Source organism: Salmo salar, chromosome ssa06 (genome assembly GCF_905237065.1).
Source record: "Salmo salar chromosome ssa06, Ssal_v3.1, whole genome shotgun sequence".
NCBI lineage: Eukaryota > Metazoa > Chordata > Actinopteri > Salmoniformes > Salmonidae > Salmo > Salmo salar.
In genome coordinates, this window is record NC_059447.1 from 60909245 (window position 1) to 60929713 (window position 20469).

Sequence of the window (20469 nt, forward strand, 5' to 3'; positions counted from 1 at the left end):
GTTTAATTGCCTTTGAAACATGGTATGTAATTATTTCTCACCGGGCTCCTTTAATAGGTATATATTTTGTCTTTGTAATGCCATGAAATGTTTATGTTGGAACTCTTCAGGAATGTAAGGAACACATCCAATTAAGCCTCATCTTCATCTTTTATTTGATGATCTGTTTTCTAATTAGAACCCAGCCGGAGCAACTTCTTCTCTCCCCGTCTCTTTTGAACTGATTGGGTTTTTGATTTCAAAGACCACGTTCATTTGATTAAAGTACATTGTTTTGTCAAGCAGAATTTGAATGTCTTTGAATCAACCTAAAAAGAAGCCTCCATTGCCTTTGAATGGGATGTAAAAAAAAGTGAAACTTTTCTGCTTTTGTTGTCAATCACTTTGTTCTGCCTTGCCTTTTGAGCCGCTCATCTAATCTGGGCGCTAGCTAGCTGCTTCTGTAGCTCATCCATCTGTGCTCTGAGAACACACACACACAAAGGCTTGGCTGTGCGCACATAACACGCAGATGAGCATGAGCTCATTGCTAATCGTGGCATCTAGTGTAGGTCAAAAGTAGTATACACTTCCTGTACTAACTTACTGGCCCTTGGGCGGGTTGAGAGGCCAGGGTGGATTCAGCATGGCTCTTTGATGTTAGCAGCCTAGCGAACAGACGCACAGCCTTTTCAGATCGTCCCTCGCTCTTTCTCTCTCTCTCTCTCTCTCTCTCTCTCTCTCTCGCTCTTTCTCTGTACTGTCTCTTTAACATGTGGTAGTCAGTCTGGATGTCTGCCTCCAACATAATGGTAATCTTCATGGCATGTCAAAGCAGCAGCAGTGTGTTTTGATGAGAGGAGACATGTCTCAAACACTGTTTGATTTCTATAACACATTCTGTTCTCAGGCTTGCAGCTAGAGGTGACAGTATAGGACACTATCAGGAGATGGAGAATTGGGCCTTATGGCAGTGTGTATGTGTTTGTGCGTGTGCGTGTGTGTTTGCATGTGCGTGTTAAAATGAGAATGGCTTCTCCGTGTCCTCTATCCTCCAGTTCTGAAGGTCAAGGCTAAAGAGCTGAATGAGACTCTGGGCAGGAGGAACGGAGCTCCAGAGAAGAGCCTAAACGAGATGCACCAGGAGATCGAGGCCATGTTAGCCGAGCTCCGCAAACGCCAGCTGGGAGGCAAGAAGCACATCTCAGAGGAGGAGCTGGGGTAAGGCCTGACTAGTCAACCTCAGATCACAGATAGCAGAGAGATGTCAAGCTATTATGGTCCACACAGGGATGGAACCATCCAGTCATACGTACGCATGTTATACACCATTGAATGACTCCTGTGTCATATTTCTAGGAAGGTATCCCCTGCATTTCCTGGGTCATTATAATCTCAGCTAAACGAATGCTTTCATATCCTAGTAAACAAAGAGGCAATCCATTTAAAAACATACTGGTATTCTGTACCAACTTTCACATGTGCGTTTTGTTTCTCCATTTTTTTTATATTCTATAAATAATTTTCAGCAAATCTCAGCTGAATAAATAAAGTTTACTTTTCTTATGCAAAATCTTAATGAACTAATTAAAAGTGGCCTGAGGTGGGTGATAGGAATATTATTCCTTCTAATCCAACCAGCTTCCTTCTGGCTGAGGCCTGGAAGAGTCACGCAAGAAGAAAGAGTGACATCTAGTGGCTGGTCTGATCCTGCGTCAGGAGAAGAAGCCTGAAAGGAGAGACAAAGAATATCTTACCTCCTTCTCACACCATACAGTGCTCTGATGTGACCTTCCCCTCTTCCTGTCTCTTTCCCAATCGAGCTCTCTCTCTCTCTCTACCTCTGTCTATTTTTCTCTAACCCCTTCTCTCTCTCTCTCTCTCTCTCTCTCTCTCTCTCTCTCTCTCTCTCTCTCTCTCTCTCTCTACCTCTCTCCAGACTGGCGGAGGCCTTGTACCAGAAGGTGAAGCGTCTCTTCGGGGACCCCCACCAGGCCACGGAGGACCTGAAGGCAGAGGTGACAGAGAAGATGGGTGACCACCGGGCCAAGCTGGATGACGCCCAGGCCCTGCTGAAGGACGCCCAGGGGAAGAGCAGGGAGGCTGGGGCCCTGTCCGGACAGAACCAACGCAACCTCACCGCCCTGGAAGTCAGCAGCCTGGTCACACATACATACACATACTAACTATTCCATAGCTACGTGGGTTGTTGTTTCTGTAAAGTTACTGGAGCTGACTGTTCTTGTCTGTCTGTTTGCAGAGGAAGAGGGATGCTGTGAGCTCAGTGAAGAAAGGAACTGAAGACGTGCTGGCAGACGGAGAGCGCATTCTGGCTGAAGCTAACGGTCTCTCAGACAGCATCAATAAGGAGATTGAGGTATACACACTCTTTTGCTCACACACATATCCCAACTCCAACCAGGCCTGTCAAGCCCTTCATTGTGGAAGGAAGACACACCTTTACTCTGTTGGGTTGCTGTTGTGATGTCAGACAGATGTAGCTTGCAGCACTATTGGACTTTACTGTAGACCTTTCCTCTGTCCAGGACTTAATTTGTACATCTGTACGTCCCACCTGCATCAACGAGAGGGTTCAGCTTGATCTCTCTCCCTCTTTCTCTCTCTTTCTGTTTTTTTGTTCTGTCTACCTGCGCTGCCCTCCTGCTCTGTCTATCTGTCTTTCTGTCTGCCGTTCTACCGCTCTCTCTCTCTCTTTTTTCCCTGTGTCTCTTTTTCTCTTTCTCTTTTTTCTCTCTCTCTCTCTCTCTCTCTCTCTCTCTCTCTCTCTCTCTCTCTTTCTTTCTTCTTTCTTCCTCTCTTTCTCTGTCTCTCTCTCTTTCTTTCTCTCTCTCTTTCTCTGTCTCTCTCTCTCTTTTTCTTTCTTTCTTTCTCTCTCTCTCTCTCTCTCTCTGTGTGTAGGATCTGGAGGAGATGGAGCATGAGCTGGATCCTCTCCATGAGCAGCTGGACTACAGGGTGAGCCGTCTGACCCAGGGCCTGAGTGGCAACACCCTGACTGACCTGCTGCAGGACGCTGAGAACCACGCTGCTGAGCTCAACGAGTCCTCAAACATACTGGACCGGTACAGACAGACAGACAGACACACACACACATACACAGGCAGGCTGGCTCACAGATCCTAACCAAGTCTCTTGCTGTCTCCTCATAGCATCCTGGCGGAAGCCAAGAACCTGTCCTTTAATGCCACGGCAGCATTCAACGCGTACAGCAACATCAAGGACTTCATCGAGGAGGCTGACAAAGAGGCAAAGCAGGCCAGGGCACGTGGGACAGAGGCCCTTCAGCTGGTGAGATCACACATCTGTGTGTGCGTGCGTGTGTGTGTGTGTGTGTGTGTGTGTGTGTGTGTGTGTGTGTGTGTGTGTGTGTGTGTGTGTGTGTGTGTGTGTGTGTGTGTGTGTGTGTGTGTGTGTGTGTGTGTGTGTGTGTGTGTGTGTGCGTGCGTGCGTGTAAGGACTCGAAGAGGACCTCTCTCTCTAATGTGCTGAGCAGCAGAGATTTGGCATTTAAACGTTTTGCATTTCCTTATTCATTTCCATTTGCCACGCTGGAGAGATCAAAGTTCCACCACTGTCGTCCTTATTATCATGACTCTGCCTCCTGCAGCAGGAGCCAGCAGAGGTGGCGACAAATCTGATCCCCCTCTCTTTCTTCTTCCCTTCTTCTCTCTGAAGGAGAGAGGGAGAGGCTCAGGGGGCTGAGAGGGACCATTGGTCCCCTCTGTGGAAATATCCTCAGTCCGTGTGTCCTCTGTTCAAAAACACTGCTTTTCCTCTCCATACAGTATTAACAATATATAAAAAAGACTGTTTTCAGAACTATGTTGGTGTTTTTATATTCATTTATGCACTTTAATGTGTTAAGTTATGATGTTAAGTCTGAGAAACAGAGGCATATGCACCGGAGGTTCTCTATTGATAAAATATATTATAAGTTCTATATTAAACAGTGTTTGTGTAGATAGATACCTAGGAGTATCTTGTACTATTGTATTTTTGTATGCACACTATGTAATTCTTCTACTACATTATTCGGTCATTGTAGAATGCACTGTTCTGATATTCAAGCTTACATTCTTGGTGCACACAGGCATCAGGACCCAAGGGCTCTTTGAAGGATAACGCCAAGAACTCTGTTCGGAAGAGCGTTCAACTGTGGAACGAAGCCAAGCAGTTAGAGAACGATGTGAAAGGTAAACCCAGTTCCACTGAGACAAAATCATGTTGATCCTCTCCCCGTACAACACCCACCAACTGTGATGATAAGCGCCAGACATATTTCAAAGAGCTGTTTTTTTTTCTGAGGAGAATTGGCATGGATGTGTGTTTTGGAACCAAGCGGACGTCTTTGTGTTTCAGAGAACGCTGAGAGTGTGGGCAGTCTCCAGGCCAGGGTGAAAGCTGGTGGCTTGAAGAACAAGGGCTTGCTCAAGGATCTGGACGATACGTTACGGAAGCTGAATGCGATCCCCAATGGTAACCACAGAAACAACAGTAGGAAATGACCTTTGTTTAATAAGAAAACTACAAATGAAATACTTCTCATTGATGTGTGTTGCTGCTGGAGCAATTTGTCAGGCTGAGCCCAGGATGTGGGAACAGAATGGATCGATAGTGGTGTAGCTATGAGGTGAGAGGGCACATGCTCTTGTAGATCCACCATGACAGAAGTCAATGCGGCACAGTCCAGGTTAAATATGGGAAGGTATCAGACAGACGAGCCTGCAGGGTGCGTTAAAAACATCTGACAGGTGGACAGCAGAGTTGACATGAAGGTTTCTGTAAAGCTGTTAGACATCATGTATGACTGACGACCTACGATAGTCCGTACCATGTTGGATTACTAGTCTCTCTAGAACTTCAGGTAACTACAAACTGGATACCAACTGTGTTGTCCAGATACAGCAGCCAAGCTCCAGGTCACCAAGGCCAAGGCAGGAGATGCCAACGACACAGCCAACGATGTTCTGGCCAGACTGAGAGACATGAACCTGAGCCTGATGGGCCTGAAGAAGAACTACAGCAAGCTGGAGGATGACGTCAACAAGGCCAACAACATGATCCAGGACCCTGAAAAAAACAGTAAGAGATCCTCTGGGTGTTGTAGTTCTTAAGGGTAGGCAAGCCTTAGCTGTAGTACCTACTGTATATTAAATGTACTCTCTGCGCCAAGTCATGAGCTGATTGACTTAAAATGCATTTTTTTTTTTGGTTCAACTTAGCGTAGATAGCTATTACTATGGCTCATTTCTGTCTCACACAATGGCATTGTATAATTCTGTACCTCACATATGTTTTTCTTTCTGTCCCATTTTTCTTTTGAACCCCAACAGCAATAAGTATGTATACCTTTTATATTACCTGATTAAAGCTCCTGCATGATGACAGAGAGAGTACCCATTAGTGCTGCATGGGCTGTACCATAGCTGCCGGAAACATAGCAACAATAAAATTGCTCTTCTTTCTTTCTTTCTTTCTTTCTTTCTTTCTTTCTTTCTTTCTTTCTTTCTTTCTTTCTTTCATTCTGTCTTCCTCAGCATTCCATCTCTTTGTTTCACTTCAACAGGATTAAAACGTGTATTTTAGAGCTTCACTAAGCCTGTTATCCTAATGTATGCCTTGGAATGATTACCGGTGGCTAATTATGAGCGCGTGGCAAGCCATTTACTATGTCATCCTATTCCTTTTCATAACAGCTTTCAGCTCTTTACCTTTAAATAAGTGATTACGATGCCGCCATCTCTCCGGTGATCTCTAACTAATAGGCCTGGCTCACAGAAAGCAGTGGCTGAGGAATTTCTAGAGCAGTTAGAAAGGAAGTGTGATCTTTGGTGTTTTTAGACTGACGTCTCTCTACCCGGTGTGTGCGTGTCTGTCCGTCCTTGTGTGTGTTTGTTCTTGTGCGCGTGTGTGTCTGGCGTGTGTGTTCATGCGTGGTTACTGGCGTGCGCGCGTGCACTGTGCGTGTGTGTGTGTGTGTGTGTGTGTGTGTGTGTGTGTGTGTGTGTGTGTGTGTGTGTGTGTGTGTGTGTGTGTGTGTGTGTGTGTGTGTGTGTGTGTGTGTGTGTCAGTCCATGCAGCGGGGGCCAAGGTGAAAGACCTGGAAGACGAGGCAGACAGACTGCTGGATAAGCTGAAGCCCATCAAGGAGTTGCAGGACAACTTGAAGAAGAACATCTCTCAGATTAAAGAGTTGATCAACCAGGCGCGCAAGCAGGCCAACTCTGTGAGTCACACTCCTCCTCTCTGTCCTTCTCTCTCGTTCCCACCTCCTCTGTTTCCAGTGCTTTGATCAGTGGCTTCTAAGCCGGCCATTCTGCTAATTGTGCCATCATCACAGGAATCATGATTTGCCACTCGTTCTCTTTAGCCTGTGGTGCACCTGCATCGCCACAGTTTGAGTGAAGGCTCTGTTAAACAAAGAAAATTCTATCAAAGAAAGTGTTGTTGTTTTTCTACTCCTTCCTCCACAAACAGTCTCTTGCACTCAAGGCTTTTTGATAAAGTGTTTCTTGTTTGTTCGGTACAAAAGAGTAAAATAACAAATTGTTGCTCTTGCACGTGTACTTCTGTTACTACACAGTTGTGTTTTCCTGAACGTTTCTTCCCACTGGGCACAGACGTCAATTCAACGTGTGTTGGTTGAAATGGCGTTGAAACAACGTTGATTCAACCAGTGTGTGCCCAGTGGGTTGGGCCTTTTCAGTCTGTCTGGTGAAAGATCTATGTGATGTCTCCCTATAAAGATTAAAGTGTCCGTGTCCTCTGGGGGAGATTGCATCCGTGCTTATCGACCAGAAATCAAGAAAGGTCGTTACAACACCATCACTGTGAATGTGAAAACCACCTCCCCCGATAACCTACTCTTCTACCTGGGCAGTGCCAAATACGTGAGTCCGAGGAGGTAGCACCACACTGGGATGGATGCGTGTGTTTGTGGATACAATCACTAAGTAAATCACTTAACCCTAATATGGTCAACCTCTGGGCAACTAATACATTTGTGTGTGAAACTTAACATATTAGTGCCATTTCTCACTGTTTAGGTTGGACTTGTCTCTAAGCTTGGGATGTGTAATATATTGTTGACCAATTCATTGGAAATCATTCCACCAGTGGATATTTCTCAACATGCAAGTTAAATACCAATTATGTTAAAGTCAGAGAGAAAATAGTAAAAGGTTATTTGTTTCCCTGTGAGATCCTCGGGAGAGAGTGGGTGATATTGCGTCTATGTACTGCAACAGCGAGCACAGCAATTAACCGGCCGCTCAAATCAGACTATTTCATCTGGTTTCATCACTGATTTCCCTGGGGAAATCACAGTCCTGTTGCTCCTCTCCTGATTTGCCTGTGACTCTTAATTCCTCGGGATCTTATTCTAATGTGTCCTGCACTGTGCTCCTACACTGTGCTACACTACAGCAGACTAGACCCATAGAGAAAGAGAAAGAATGGTAATGGACCTGTAATGTTATCAGATAGGAGATTGCAGCGCTGCATCTTATTGGCTCATCCTCTGTCTGCCTCTAGATTGACTTCCTGGCCATTGAGATGCGTAAGGGCAAGGTCAACTTCCTGTGGGACGTGGGCTCTGGAGTGGGCAAGGTTGAGTACCCTGACATGACTATCAACGACGGCAACTGGCATCGCATCGAGGCCTCACGGTAGAATGCCATTGTTATTCATATTCTACACCAGATCTTTTTTCAGAGCAAAGATTATTCAAAGGGATTCGTCTATGAGTTTATTCATTAGTTCATCTTTTAACATTGATTGTGCCAGGTAGGCTCCTTATTGAAAAGTTCATGAAGGTTTAATTCATCATCTGATCATTTCTGTATTGGTCCCAGGAATGGTATCAATGGCACTATCTCTGTCCATGCACTGGAGGGTCCCAAAGCTGGCATCATGCCCACCTCTAAGAGTGGCACTTCTCCTGAGGGCTATACTATCCTGGATGTGGACCAGAATGCCTACCTGTTTGTCGGTGGCATATTGGGCAGTGTGAAGGTTGTATCACTTTGCCATACAGAAGTTTATCCCAGAGCTATATATTTAGTCTTTTGTTACCTCTTTCTTTTTTTCTGCCAGATTTATTAGTATCGTTGTTTATGTATCGATGTTTGTCCTGCAGAAAGCGGACGCGGTCAAAACCACTACTTTCTCCGGGTGTATGGGAGAGACATACCTGGACAGCAAACCTATTGGCCTGTGGAACTACAGAGAGAGAGAAGGAGACTGCAAAGGATGTGTGGTTAGGTAGGCCTGCATGTTCCCATCACATTGAGTACTTGATATGAATGTCTCTTATAGTGTATGGACTCGATTCACTTTTTGTTGTCGATCTCAAACGTTCACAAATGTTTTACTCTAGAAGTTCACTATACACTATTTTACGTAGTAGAAGTTCACTTGACTGTGTGATTACTGCTGAGTGTTTGGGTGGGTGTGCTCCAGCCCCCAGCCGTCAGACACAGAGGGGACAGTACAGTTTGATGGGGAGGGCTATGCTGCTGTGAGCCGGCCCACCAGATGGAACCCCAACGTCTCCACCGTCATGTTCAAGTTCCGCTCCTTCTCCACCGACTCCCTGCTCATGTACTTCGCCACCAAAGATATGGTAACCTCGCTCATACACACACCTGTCTCGTAACGAGGACTAGCAAACTGTTCAAGTTCAGTAGTAATGAAAACGGTTAAATGTGTGTTCGATTTTGATCGGTTATCAATGTTACTCAATATACACTCTCTCTCTCTCCCCCTCTCCCTCTCCCTCTCCCTCTCTCTCTCTCTCTCTCTCTCTCTCTCTCTCTGAGATAGAAGGACTTTATGAGTGCTGAGTTGAGTGATGGTCTAGTGAAGGTGAGCTTTGACCTGGGCTCAGGCACCGGCACGGGTGCTCAGTATCAAGAGACACAACGACGGCAGGTGGAAGTCCTTCACTATGGCCCGCATGAAGAAACAAGGTGACCCTCACACTCATCATAACACACATAACATTCCACTCAAGTTGACGTTTGTAGAGACTGCGTAGTTTGTAGAACATACAGCCTTTGTAGCTTGATCAGAGCTTTTTGTTGAACAGCCATTACCCTTGTTGGTTTCCTTCCACCCCAGCTACGGTGACCATCGTGGACATAGACACCAACGAAGAGGAGAAGCTGTTGGTGTCATCCCAAGGCTCTGCCACCGGGCTCAACCTCAAGGAGGAGGAGAGGATTTACTTTGGGGGTTTGCCAACCATTGGAAACTACAGGTATGTACTCTGTAGGATGCCATTCCCCTCCACAGTAGGGCCTTATGGTACATGTCTGTTTTGATGCGGACCCACACACATGCACACACATCAGCACACACACACACACTAAAGTACACCTCGGATAGCTTGTCTTTACACCTCTGCTATGTTCTTTGCTCAGACACTCAGTACTGTACAGTCTGTTACCCACTGTTCCTATTCTTCTCACATTGTCACATTTGGCGATGAAAGTTGAGGATTGACAAGGGATATAGGTAGCCAGGCAGACAGACAGACAGTTTCCAGAACTGAACAACTCTGTCTTCTGCCGGAGCTTGAGTCAGTGTGTCACATTGTCACTGTCCTCTCTGGCGTTAGCTCTCATTTAGCTCTAACAACTGATAACGTGAACGCTAGCGATGGGTTATATAGATCTGTCATTGTGAACGTTGAATGTTAGACCTTCACAGTCTCCGGCAGTATCCGAGGTATATTCTATAGGCCTTACTCCTTTCAACACACACACCGGGAGAACTGAATGTACTTTCTCCACTCGTGATTGTGACTTCTGTCTACGTATTTTGACAGTGTTTCATTTGTGTGCCGTACTTGTGCTAACACGCGTATGCTTTTATATTTTGTTCTTACAGTATCAAGTCAAGGTAAAAACGTGTACTGTTCAAGTTTACTGTATCACCTTTTGCATGTACTAGCATACCCATTGACTTTCGAAAGCCTCTCTTGTAACTTGGCTTTACCATGCTATGCATTTAGTTCAGAAAAATATGCTCTTAAGTTGTAGATGCTTTAATGCAACAAGCTGGTCATCAGAAGTCAGTAAAGACCCCTCAATGGGGGTTTGAGATATTAGTCCAAATGAACACGAGGACAAACTTCTGAGGACCAGTAGGACACAGCTTCCACTCCTTTTTATTCAATAGCTGCTGTGTTGTCACCCCACCACTTCTCTTGCATGTTACTGGAAATGGAATTTGCTGGCACTTTGTTGCAAATTTTGAAATGAACGTTTAACAATGAAGTACTCTTCGTAGCGTTGTGTCTGCTACGCAGAAGCTGCTATCTAATTGTTTCATAGCTTTAGAATAAACCCCAGATAAAAGGTATACCAAAGAAATGTTCTTAAAAACACCTTCAAAAAAGAAGCCTGACTTTATTCGTTTAGAGTGAACGCGGTCTCAATTTGGTCGACGTCTCAAAAGTCATTGGCTCCTGAAATGAGGACAGCACTTTCCACAATGAACAGAATGGAGGTCAGAATGGCAATGGAGACAACTCTCTCTCTCTTCTCTTTACAGGTCAGAGGTTACCAAGAAGAAGTATGCTGGCTGTATGAGAGACATTGAGGTTTCCAGGACCCCCTATAACCTGCTGAGCAGCTCCGACTACACCGGCCTGACCAAAGGCTGCTCTGTGGAGGTCAGTTTATATCAGCACACCTCCTCTTTCATACTCCTGATCTTTTCCCCCGCCCCCTTTTATTACTTACACATATAGGCCTGCTCACGAAACATGGCCCGACACGTTGCCAAACATCCCTCGAAAAAAACATGAGGAAGAATACAAATGAGTGAGGTCAGAAAACCTGAAGTGAAGAAACCGGAAAAAGATGAGTGGAATAATGAGAAATTGACAGGGCACATAAAGAAGAGGAATCGCTGCTTCTAAAAGTGTCCTTTTTGTTAGGGAAAAATATTTCAATATTTATGCAGACACCACAGACACAGAATGCGAAAGAGTGTAACAATGCCAAGAATCGAGAGGGAGAAGTCATTTTGAATTCAACAAAGGCTGGTTTGTACGTCTCAGTTGTGTTTGGAAGATGTTTGCAAGATTTCACGCTCAATTCAGCTTTTTCATTTGTTGTGGACCCTGTGTCAGTGCCAGATGATGCAAATGCATACAGTGGTACTCTAACAAGCTGTACTTTAACAAACAAGGTTCATTATTATGTTTGACATAAGTCTGAAATTGATGTGAACATTATAAACAAAGCAACATAGGCCTTATACTATACTATACAATTATACAGTATTCAGATTATAAATAAGAACCCTGAAAATGACTGATGACTCTCAATGGATTGTGCTGGGAATGACCGTGATCTTTGGTCTCCCCCCCAACAGAACCTCCACACAGTGAGCTTCTCCAAGCCAGGTCACATGGAGCTGAGGTCCATGTCCTTCGACGTCGGCACAGAGATCAGCCTGTCCTTCGCAACCAAGAGCGATAAGGGTATCATCCTGTTTGGCAGTGGGAGCACCAATGGAGCCAGTTCCCAGTTCCAACTCCCCAAGAGGAGACGCAGGCAGTCTGGGGAAGTAAGAGGGAGGACGATGAGACACACGCAGACTCACACACACATACATACACACAAACAAACACACTCTCTCACTTCAGTGTTGCAGTTATGAAAGCCTCCTAACTAGGCACCTAGTCCTCTATAATGTCACCTCCTTGTTCTTTATAAGTCATTGCATCCTATTTCCCAGTAGACTTGGAATGGCTGTTGGAGGTGTTTCTAGATTTCTGTAATTTAATAAGGGGCGCTGTGCTGTCTGGCTGAGTTGCTTTGAAAAACTAACAGCACATTGATAATCAACTCCTGCTGTGTGCAAGGCTCCTTATTAAATGAACGATAAAGGAGATGGATTGCCTGTAAGCTGTAATCATTATACTTTCACCCGACAGCAAACAAAAGTTGATCATCTTTCACAGAGGGCTAAAGGCTGGGAGATTTGCGACGACGGCTTTGATTAAAATATGACTTTCTGCTTCTCTGTTCGGGCACTCTTCATCTCTCTCTCTCTCAATCTCTCCCTCTCTTTGCCTGCAGACCTCTGTGGGCCAACACATCAATTATGGCCCGTGGCTGCAGGAAATGATAGTGGGTTTAACCTCTAGCATTCCCCCTTCATGTGCCGTTAGTAAGAAATAGATTATACAACAGCCCTCTGATGGATCACGTCCAATTCGGCGATAACCCTTGGGAAAGGTCCAGACCGTCACCTTTGAAAATCATTAGGGCCTGGTAAATTAAGTGGATGTCATTTCGAATGAGTACAAGTCGGCCTCGCCGGTCTCCGTGTCCGCGTCATTCATTCTGCCAATTTGCGCAGGGGGACAGGAGGAGCGCGTGCTGAATCAGACCAGAGATATTGTAACGGTAGGACTTCCTCACTCTCCCTAGGCAAACTCCCTCTGTGCATGCTAGTCTGCAATTCCAACGCTGTCGAGGGATGTGCTCACCATCGCGCTGGACTGATTACAGAGAATTTAATCATAACAAGAGGCACTTAAATCTATCTATTTCTTGCCTGGTATGTTTCGGAGAGGGACGCAGTTTCTCTGAAGTTCTGCCCAGACAGAATCGAATCAAGCCGTGTAGAGAAATAGAGGACTTACATAAATGCTATAGGCCCTCAGGGTTGAAAAGCATATCATTATGCAATTACATAAAGTTTACTTCCGTTCTCAAAGTTTGTGAGGTTTCATCATGAATTTGTTTTTGTTCATGTTTCTGGGCGAAGGGTATACAGTTCTAATTGTCTTCAGGGCTCCATATTGCATAAAGCCTGTCCTGACTTGTCCCAGTTAGTGCATAAAGCCTGTCCTGACTTGTCCCAGATAGTGCATAAAGCCTGTCCTGACTTGTCCCAGATAGTGCATAAAGCCTGTCCTGACTTGTACCAGATAGTGCATAAAGCCTGTCCTGACTTGTACCAGATAGTGCATAAAGCCTGTCCTGACTTGTCCCAGATAGTCCATAAAGCCTGTCCTGACTTGTCCCAGATAGTCCATAAAGCCTGTCCTGACTTGTCCCAGATAGTCCATAAAGCCTGTCCTGACTTGTCCCAGATAGTCCATAAAGCCCTTGTTTAATAGCCATGGTGTTTATGTGCGATAATGCTTTCCTGTATAACTCTGTGTCCCTGAGTGTGTCCTGAGGTGGTTGGTCATTGAGATTGGATGTTGTTGTGCCTCCATGGTTCTTCCCCCTCACATCTCCTCTTGTTTCCTCTGCAGCCCTTCCTGGCCGTGTTGCTGAACAAGGGGTCCCTGGAGGTGTTGGTGTTCACAGGCAGCCACAGCCCACGCAGGGTGGTCCGTAAGCCTGACCAGGGCATCCTGCACGACGGAAGAGAACACACTCTGCGCATCGAGAGACTGGGTGGCAGGTGCGTAACACGCACCAACACACACACATTGGTATTGCTATACACTGAACAACAGCGTCATACACTTCAGCACAATAACTGGGGTCTTAAAAAACGAGTTCCCAGCCATTCATGTTTAGCTGTCTTTACACAGAGCTGGCTCAAAGTGTCTCACTGACCTGCGTGGTTCTCTGTCCAGGTCGTTTGCCGTCCAGGTGGATGAGGAGCTGAAGAGGGAGCAGGCCCTTCCCAACGACCAACCCATGGGCATCAAGAGACTGTTCATCGGGGGTATCCCCCCTGACGTAGAGCTCAGCTCGCAGAGACCCAACGACCCCTTCGAAGGCTGCATCTGGAACCTCATGATTAATACTATGTACGTCTCTCACCGCCTCCTGTTATCTCCCTAGAACATCTAGTCTATCTACCGTCACCATTCATTATCCTGATCGGAGATATTATTTATGGAAGGCTATGTGGGAAGTGTTGTTCATGCGTTGTGGTGTGACGTAGTTGCTGTTTCATGGCGAGTTTGTTTCTCCCAGTTAAAGAGGTTGTAAAGGCTGTCACTCAACTGTTTCTCTCTACAGATGATAATACATTCCTATCATTAGGAATCAGTGCTCTCTCGCTCTCTCTCTCTCTTTCTCTCTCGCCAGTGGGCTAAACACAGTTGACCCATATTTAGTTGGCTTTAATGGGGCTGTCCTTTCTGATAACCATGTTCATAATTCAACTGATTACACTGATAGCCATACCCCATCATCACACTCTCTTTATCGCCCTGCGTGCCTGTGTGTCTGTGTGTGTGTTTTCTTGACCGCTTGTTTATGCCCTACAGCCTCACAGACTTCTCCCAGCCCGTGGCTTTTCAGAACGCAGAGATCGGCCAGTGTCCCAACCTGGCTCCTCCCCCTTCCCCGCTGCCTCTCCCAGAAGAAGAGGAGGAAGAGGAGGAGGAGGGGACCAAGGGAGAAGATGTGTCCCAGCCGCTCCAACCTGAGGCTCCTGCTGTACCACCACCCACTCCGACACCCAGACAGACCCCTCCACCTCCCACTGTAGGTCCCACTCCCACTCGAAGGGGTATCAGGTTAAATGACTAATTTCCCACCCTATGATGGTGTGATACATTTTCCCCATGAGTCATAAAGAGCTGACATCCATCCCCAGCGAAGCTCAGCCAGGCAGGCCGGTTGGCCCTGAGTCTAAATACACTATCAGAGAGGTTGATGTGGCTGGAATAAAGAATGGGTCGTTTTCCAATCCACTAGGTCTGCTTTATAGATAAAGCTGCAGTGTTGACAGGGCTCTTTCTTATAGCTCCTGTGCTCAATATATCCTCTCTGGCTGACAGCTGAGGTAGTGTAGCAGCGCTCTCTCTGTCCTCTCTCTCTCCCCCTCCCTCTCTCTCTCTCTCTCTCTCTCTCTCTCTCTCTCTCTCATCTAACCAAGATGCCTTGCATTGGCCTACCCCACCTGTATTTTCCTCATATATTTTCATGATATATCTCCATGGATGCATCATCGTAGGCAAATGTATAGATTATGACAGTATTGTCACTGGTAGTAGCTCTCTTGGCTTGTAGAAATGATGTGCATTTCTGTAATACTACTGTAAATCCTTTTCTTAGCACTGTTCCTCTAGCTACCTGCTGTGCAGACTTTTGCCATTCATAACATCAGTGCCCCAGCCTGATTGGTGGACCGCCTGTGTCATGAATGCTGTAGCCAATCCGATTGGCAGTGTATAACACAGCTTAACCCTTTCACCCCCCCTTGCCCTGCCGCTACTTTAGGACACGCCCCCTGTCGTACCTCCAGAGCTCAGCCCCGCCACAGAGGAACCTGACAACGGTGCTGTCACAGTCCCACCGGTACCACTCTACTCTTCTCACTCACTTCTCCCTACGTGTCCACGTTCTTACCCCCCCCCCCCCCCCCGAGCCATCTAAGTATGTGTCTGCTGAACCTTCATCTCATTGGATTTCAGCCAAAGACCTTCAACACCATGCCGACTGTGTGAAGATGTGTTGCTCATGTGAAATATACATTCCATGTCCATATTCTTAGTATTGGCAACAGACATTTTACTTTCAATGGGGATTTTCTTTAATGAGAAGTACTTTCTAAGTAAATCGATACGGTTGTAGTAGTTCTTCTTTATAAATGGGCTAGATATGCTGTACTTTATGCATTGACTTTAAGTTAAATAAATGCCCTTTTAAGCAATGGGAGCCTTTGTGGCTAAACAAAAGTATAGAAGAAAAGGGCATAGAAATGTATTCATGTACAGAACTGAACAAAAGAAGTGATTCAGATTCCAAAACAAATTTTAATTTTCAGGTGGTCTTAATAATAGCAACTCCATGTCTTTTTCATTAGCACCATCTAGTGGCACACGTTAGAATAGCACTTTAGACAAAATAGTAAGTCAACTACTGTATATTCATGTTAAATGGAAGGTTTGCAGTGTCGCTTAATGCACTCTGTGAATGAGATCATGTTAATATGATGTTTCTAAGACAACTGCTACTCCCCCCCCCCCCCTACTTCAACAGCTTTCCTGTGCTGCCGAGGCATCTCCAGTGGTCTTAGAGAAAGCCAAGCAGTTCGGGCTCTCCAAAAACAGCCATGTTGCATTTGAATTCGATGACACTAAGGTTAAGAACAGGTATGTCCACTTTGAATTGCTTTGATAACAGTAAAGCCCAAATGACACCTTTTCTTATCTAAAGTATACATGGTAATATTACTAAAGACATGGGTAATATCTGTAAACGTCATATTGGACTGAGTGCTGTGAATCTGTTTGCTTGCAGACTGATCATAGAGTTTGAGCTGCGGACCACAGCAGAGTCCGGACTGGTGTTCTACATGGCGAGGATCAACCACGCCGACTTCGCCACCATCCAGGTGAAGGAGGGCATGGCCCACCTCGGCTACGACCTGGGCCACGGCAACACCTCGGTCAGCGTGCCACGCATCATCAACGACGGACACTGGCACAAGGTCTGGGATCTCGAGTCAGCTGGTGAAACAATCATCATAGCAACAATGAAACCAATATGAATCATCATTTATAACCCCTAACATGGTGTACAGAGTCTGTTACCATCAGGTCTACTTCACTGAGTGAGTTTATATAGTGAGAGCAGACAGCTAAATACTGTATGTCACAATGACGCTATGAAAGCACTCTGACTAGTTAATTGACCAAAACAGGAAGCAAGCAAAGTAACCAGAAACTACAGTACTTTATGTTCATCGTGCATTAAAGATTGTTATTGTCCTTATTTCCCCCAAAATTATTTCCCTTTCTGCTGTCTCAGATCCGGGTGATGAGAGAGAAACAGAGAGGTGTACTGGTGATAGACAACCGCTACTCCAAGCACACCGCCAGCCCCAAGAAGGCTGACATCCTGGATGTGGTTGGCATGCTGTACATAGGTGGCCTGCCCGTCAACTACACCACCAAGAGGATCGGACCAGTATGTTCATACACGCTTCCTCACATTTGGTCTGGTGTTGTATTTCATTTGTAGGAAGTGAAACACAAGCCTCGCTGTAGACTCTGTATTACTGTAATTGTTTTGTATTACATGCGATCAGCTTAAAGTGTTGACGTTAAACAGTAATCATTTACAAGTTATGGGACGCATTCAAAAGTGAATGAGATGTCTCAGTGTAAAAGTCATGCGTGATCGTATAGTGTTGGCTGTGTTCCACTACTAGGTCTTGTACAGTATCAATGGCTGCATCAGGAATTTCAAGATGCTGGGTAATGTGTTGGACATGGACGCGCCCACCTCCAGCCACCACGTGGGCAGCTGTTTCATCAGCACTGAGAAGGGAACCTACTTTGATGGCTCTGGATATGTCAAAGCAGGTACATTCTGACACTCAAAACGTAGAGCTGTAGCTATAGTTATGACCTGGAGTTGTTCCTGACCATGTGACCTGACCAGGAAAAACTCCTGACCCCACAATACAATATATCCCAACAATCAACAATACACGTTGATGACGAATGGTTGACTACTCGTACACCAACTTTGCAAAGTTATTTTTCAATCTCATGGCAGTTGTTGTATCAATTCTGACTGCTTCCTGTATCTCTTGTCCTCTGTTCCAGTGGGTTCCTACAGGGTGGGCCTGGACGTGTCTCTGGAGCTGGAGTTCCGTACGTCCCAGAGCAACGGGGTTCTGCTGGCGGTCAGCAGCCAGGTGGACACCAAGATGGAGGGCCTGGGCATCGAACTGCACAACGGAAAGGTACACACAAACATAGAATACAACAATGCTTTGTTGTCCTGCACACATTTCATTCTAACCAGACTCTACAATCTCTTACTGTAAGCCTAACAACAACCATGAGTATGCAAAGCTATTGTACTGTATAAATTAATTCATGGCGTTCAACAGAATCACGGTTGCTCATGTTTTGTTACAAACTACCTATTGGACAAGTCAGGTGTATTCTGAGTATGTCTTCTTGGCTCCCTAGCTGCTGTTCCACGTGGACAACGGAGCGGGCCGGATCACAGCGGAGTACCAGCCTGAAGTAGAGGCAGGCCTCTGTGACGGTCAGTGGCACTCGGTCACAGCCCACAAGCTTCGCCACAGGCTGGAGATCATAGTGGACGGCAGGAAGGAGGAAGCAGAGAGCCCCAACGCCAGGTCCAACACCGCTGACACCAACGACCCCATCTACGTCGGTGGATACCCAGGTTCGTACAACACCACCAATGGCTGCATATATGAATGGACAAAGTCATCGATCACGTGACACCATTCATTCCTATGTGAAGACTCCATAGTGCATTTGAAACCCAGGAAGTTTGGGACTTTGGGATTTTGGGAATTTGACAATGATTCCCTTTATCTACTTCCCCAGAGTCAGATGAACTTGTGGATATAATTTGTATGTCTCTGCGTGCAGCTGGAATGAAGTTGCTAACTAGTGTAATTGCTTACTACCAGATACCCATAGACTTCCAGTCATTGTGCTAATGTTAGTTAGCATTGGCTCACGAAACTACCTCTAACTTCCTTCATATTGGACAAAGAGGCATAGAAATGGTATCCACGAGTTCATCTGACCCTTGGGAAGTAGATGGCCAAAATTCCGAAGTATCCCTTTAATTAAGATGGCGTCTTGTGGGAGATTTATGTAGACATAACATGTGCAGTTTGAGCTAATCCAGGAAGTGATGTTGCAGGCTAGCTCAGTGCTGCCCCCTCTCATTGAGTATCTCAAGTTGAAGGCCGACCGAGGTACTGCAGGCTGCCATTAGCTACTAAATTACACTTATAACTTCTTCTGTGTGAGATTTTAAAATAATCGGTTCAAGGACATACATTATTGGTACCATGATTGTCTTCAAAAAAATATTTGATTTCTATTAAGATTGCCATTTTCCCCTATAATGGGGGACCCTGTTTTCTGCAAACAATGCCTGCAGTACCGCGGTTGACCTTAAACTTCATGGCTTCAATGAGAGCGGCCAGTCGTTCTCCACTGGACACCACCCACCAAGCATTTCACACCCGGGACACAATGAGTAGAGGCAACGTTATCAAACATTGAACATTCAGTTAGAAATGTGTCATGTAGAACATGTACATATGACCTTAATTACCACGACTAACCGGTGCCCCTGCACATTGACTCTGTACCGGTACCCCCTGTATATAGCCTCGCTATTTTACTGCTACTCCCTAATTATTTGTTACTTTTATTTTTTTATTTTTTACTTGTCTATTTTTTTTTACTTAACACATTTTTCTTAAAACTGCATTGTTGGTTAAGGGCTTATAAGTAAGCATTTCACTGTAAGGTCTACACCTGTTGTATTCGGCGCATATGAAAATAACATTTGATTTGATTTGACTGGGCACACACTGGTGAATCAACGTTGTTTCCACGTCATTTCAATGAGATTAAGTTGCACCAACGTGGAATAGACGTTTAATTGGTGTCTGTGCCCAGTGGGATGCCTGTGGAATCAGGTTTCATGTATAACTCCTGAAACACAGTTGACCTTGGATACACGACCCTGGATATTGTGTAGCAAACCGTGCTCCTCTATAACGTTGGAAATGTTTGATTTACTTCCTATTTAAACCTCAGGATATAATCAGTTATAACGTCAAGCAGTCATCGGCTTTCTGATTTATGAAATAGAAGCATAAATGTGCTTAGTGGGGCAGAAAATAACAGTCATAAATCAATTGTTTCTTTTTTCCCTTTTCCAGAGGGGCTCAAGCAGTTTGGCCTGACTTCCAGCACTTCATTCAAAGGCTGCATGCGCAACCTGAAGATAACCAAGGCATCCAAGGTGTTGGAGGTTCAATTCAACAAGGGCCTGGAGTTCAAGGGGGTTCAACCCCTCACTTGCCCAGCCAATGCAGCCTAAACACGGACTACCAAAGCCTGTCACTGCCTGAAGCACAGCAGCAGCACCAAAACACATGGAAACACAACTTACCGGACTGTAGCCTCTCCCTCATGCTGAATCAGACGGCCAACCAGCTTTATACCCAGAGTTTGGATAGCTTTTTTAGAGTGTGAAGTATCTCGACCCCCTCCAAAGTGAGTGGAACCTGTAGGGTGACATAGTATACAACCATGATTCATTTAGAGAACTATGGATCACCTTCTGTTCTCCTGTATGTCTTAAGCCCCCTGTCTATCTAAACTACATGTGATGTAGCATACCGTATGCATGGTGTGGTTGGAATTTGTACTGTTTAACATTAAGAGAATTTTGTTCTCAATGTTAACTTCAATTAAAATACTCCGTCTGCAACTCAGTGTTCGTAAAGTTCTGGTTTAAATAAAACAGACAGAATTCCCAGCTTACAATAGTGAAAGATGTTTATTCACGAGTGCGCTCTGCAGTTCATATACAAAGACATCTATTATATACCAGGCTCCTTATTTACGCACACACATACACATGAACATTAAGGAGAGTTAGTTATCTTCTTCCCCAGAACTCTCAGCACTGTAGATCATTACCCAGCCAACAGTTTCATTCCTCTGAGATT

General features: G+C 45.3%; 1 protein-coding gene across 1 annotated transcript in view; it reads left to right on the top strand.

Annotated features, from left to right (window-relative positions):
* lama2 (laminin, alpha 2) overlaps nucleotides 1-20281 on the top strand; it is a 149393-nt gene extending 129112 nt beyond the window's left edge. The window contains 32 exon segments of the mRNA XM_014205066.2: nucleotides 1038-1200; nucleotides 1919-2129; nucleotides 2240-2356; nucleotides 2899-3062; nucleotides 3150-3288; nucleotides 4091-4193; nucleotides 4360-4476; nucleotides 4900-5082; nucleotides 5334-5339; nucleotides 6072-6226; nucleotides 6747-6890; nucleotides 7534-7667; nucleotides 7854-8013; nucleotides 8138-8262; nucleotides 8461-8623; nucleotides 8824-8892; nucleotides 8894-8969; nucleotides 9121-9259; nucleotides 9892-9903; nucleotides 10558-10678; nucleotides 11386-11580; nucleotides 13286-13437; nucleotides 13616-13792; nucleotides 14258-14477; nucleotides 15216-15293; nucleotides 15978-16090; nucleotides 16239-16428; nucleotides 16749-16907; nucleotides 17152-17305; nucleotides 17552-17691; nucleotides 17924-18146; nucleotides 19675-20281. Of these exon segments, the coding sequence (XP_014060541.2) occupies nucleotides 1038-1200; nucleotides 1919-2129; nucleotides 2240-2356; nucleotides 2899-3062; nucleotides 3150-3288; nucleotides 4091-4193; nucleotides 4360-4476; nucleotides 4900-5082; nucleotides 5334-5339; nucleotides 6072-6226; nucleotides 6747-6890; nucleotides 7534-7667; nucleotides 7854-8013; nucleotides 8138-8262; nucleotides 8461-8623; nucleotides 8824-8892; nucleotides 8894-8969; nucleotides 9121-9259; nucleotides 9892-9903; nucleotides 10558-10678; nucleotides 11386-11580; nucleotides 13286-13437; nucleotides 13616-13792; nucleotides 14258-14477; nucleotides 15216-15293; nucleotides 15978-16090; nucleotides 16239-16428; nucleotides 16749-16907; nucleotides 17152-17305; nucleotides 17552-17691; nucleotides 17924-18146; nucleotides 19675-19835 (4463 nt within the window). The 3' untranslated portion in view covers nucleotides 19836-20281.
* Nucleotides 20282-20469: the final 188 nt, after the last annotated feature.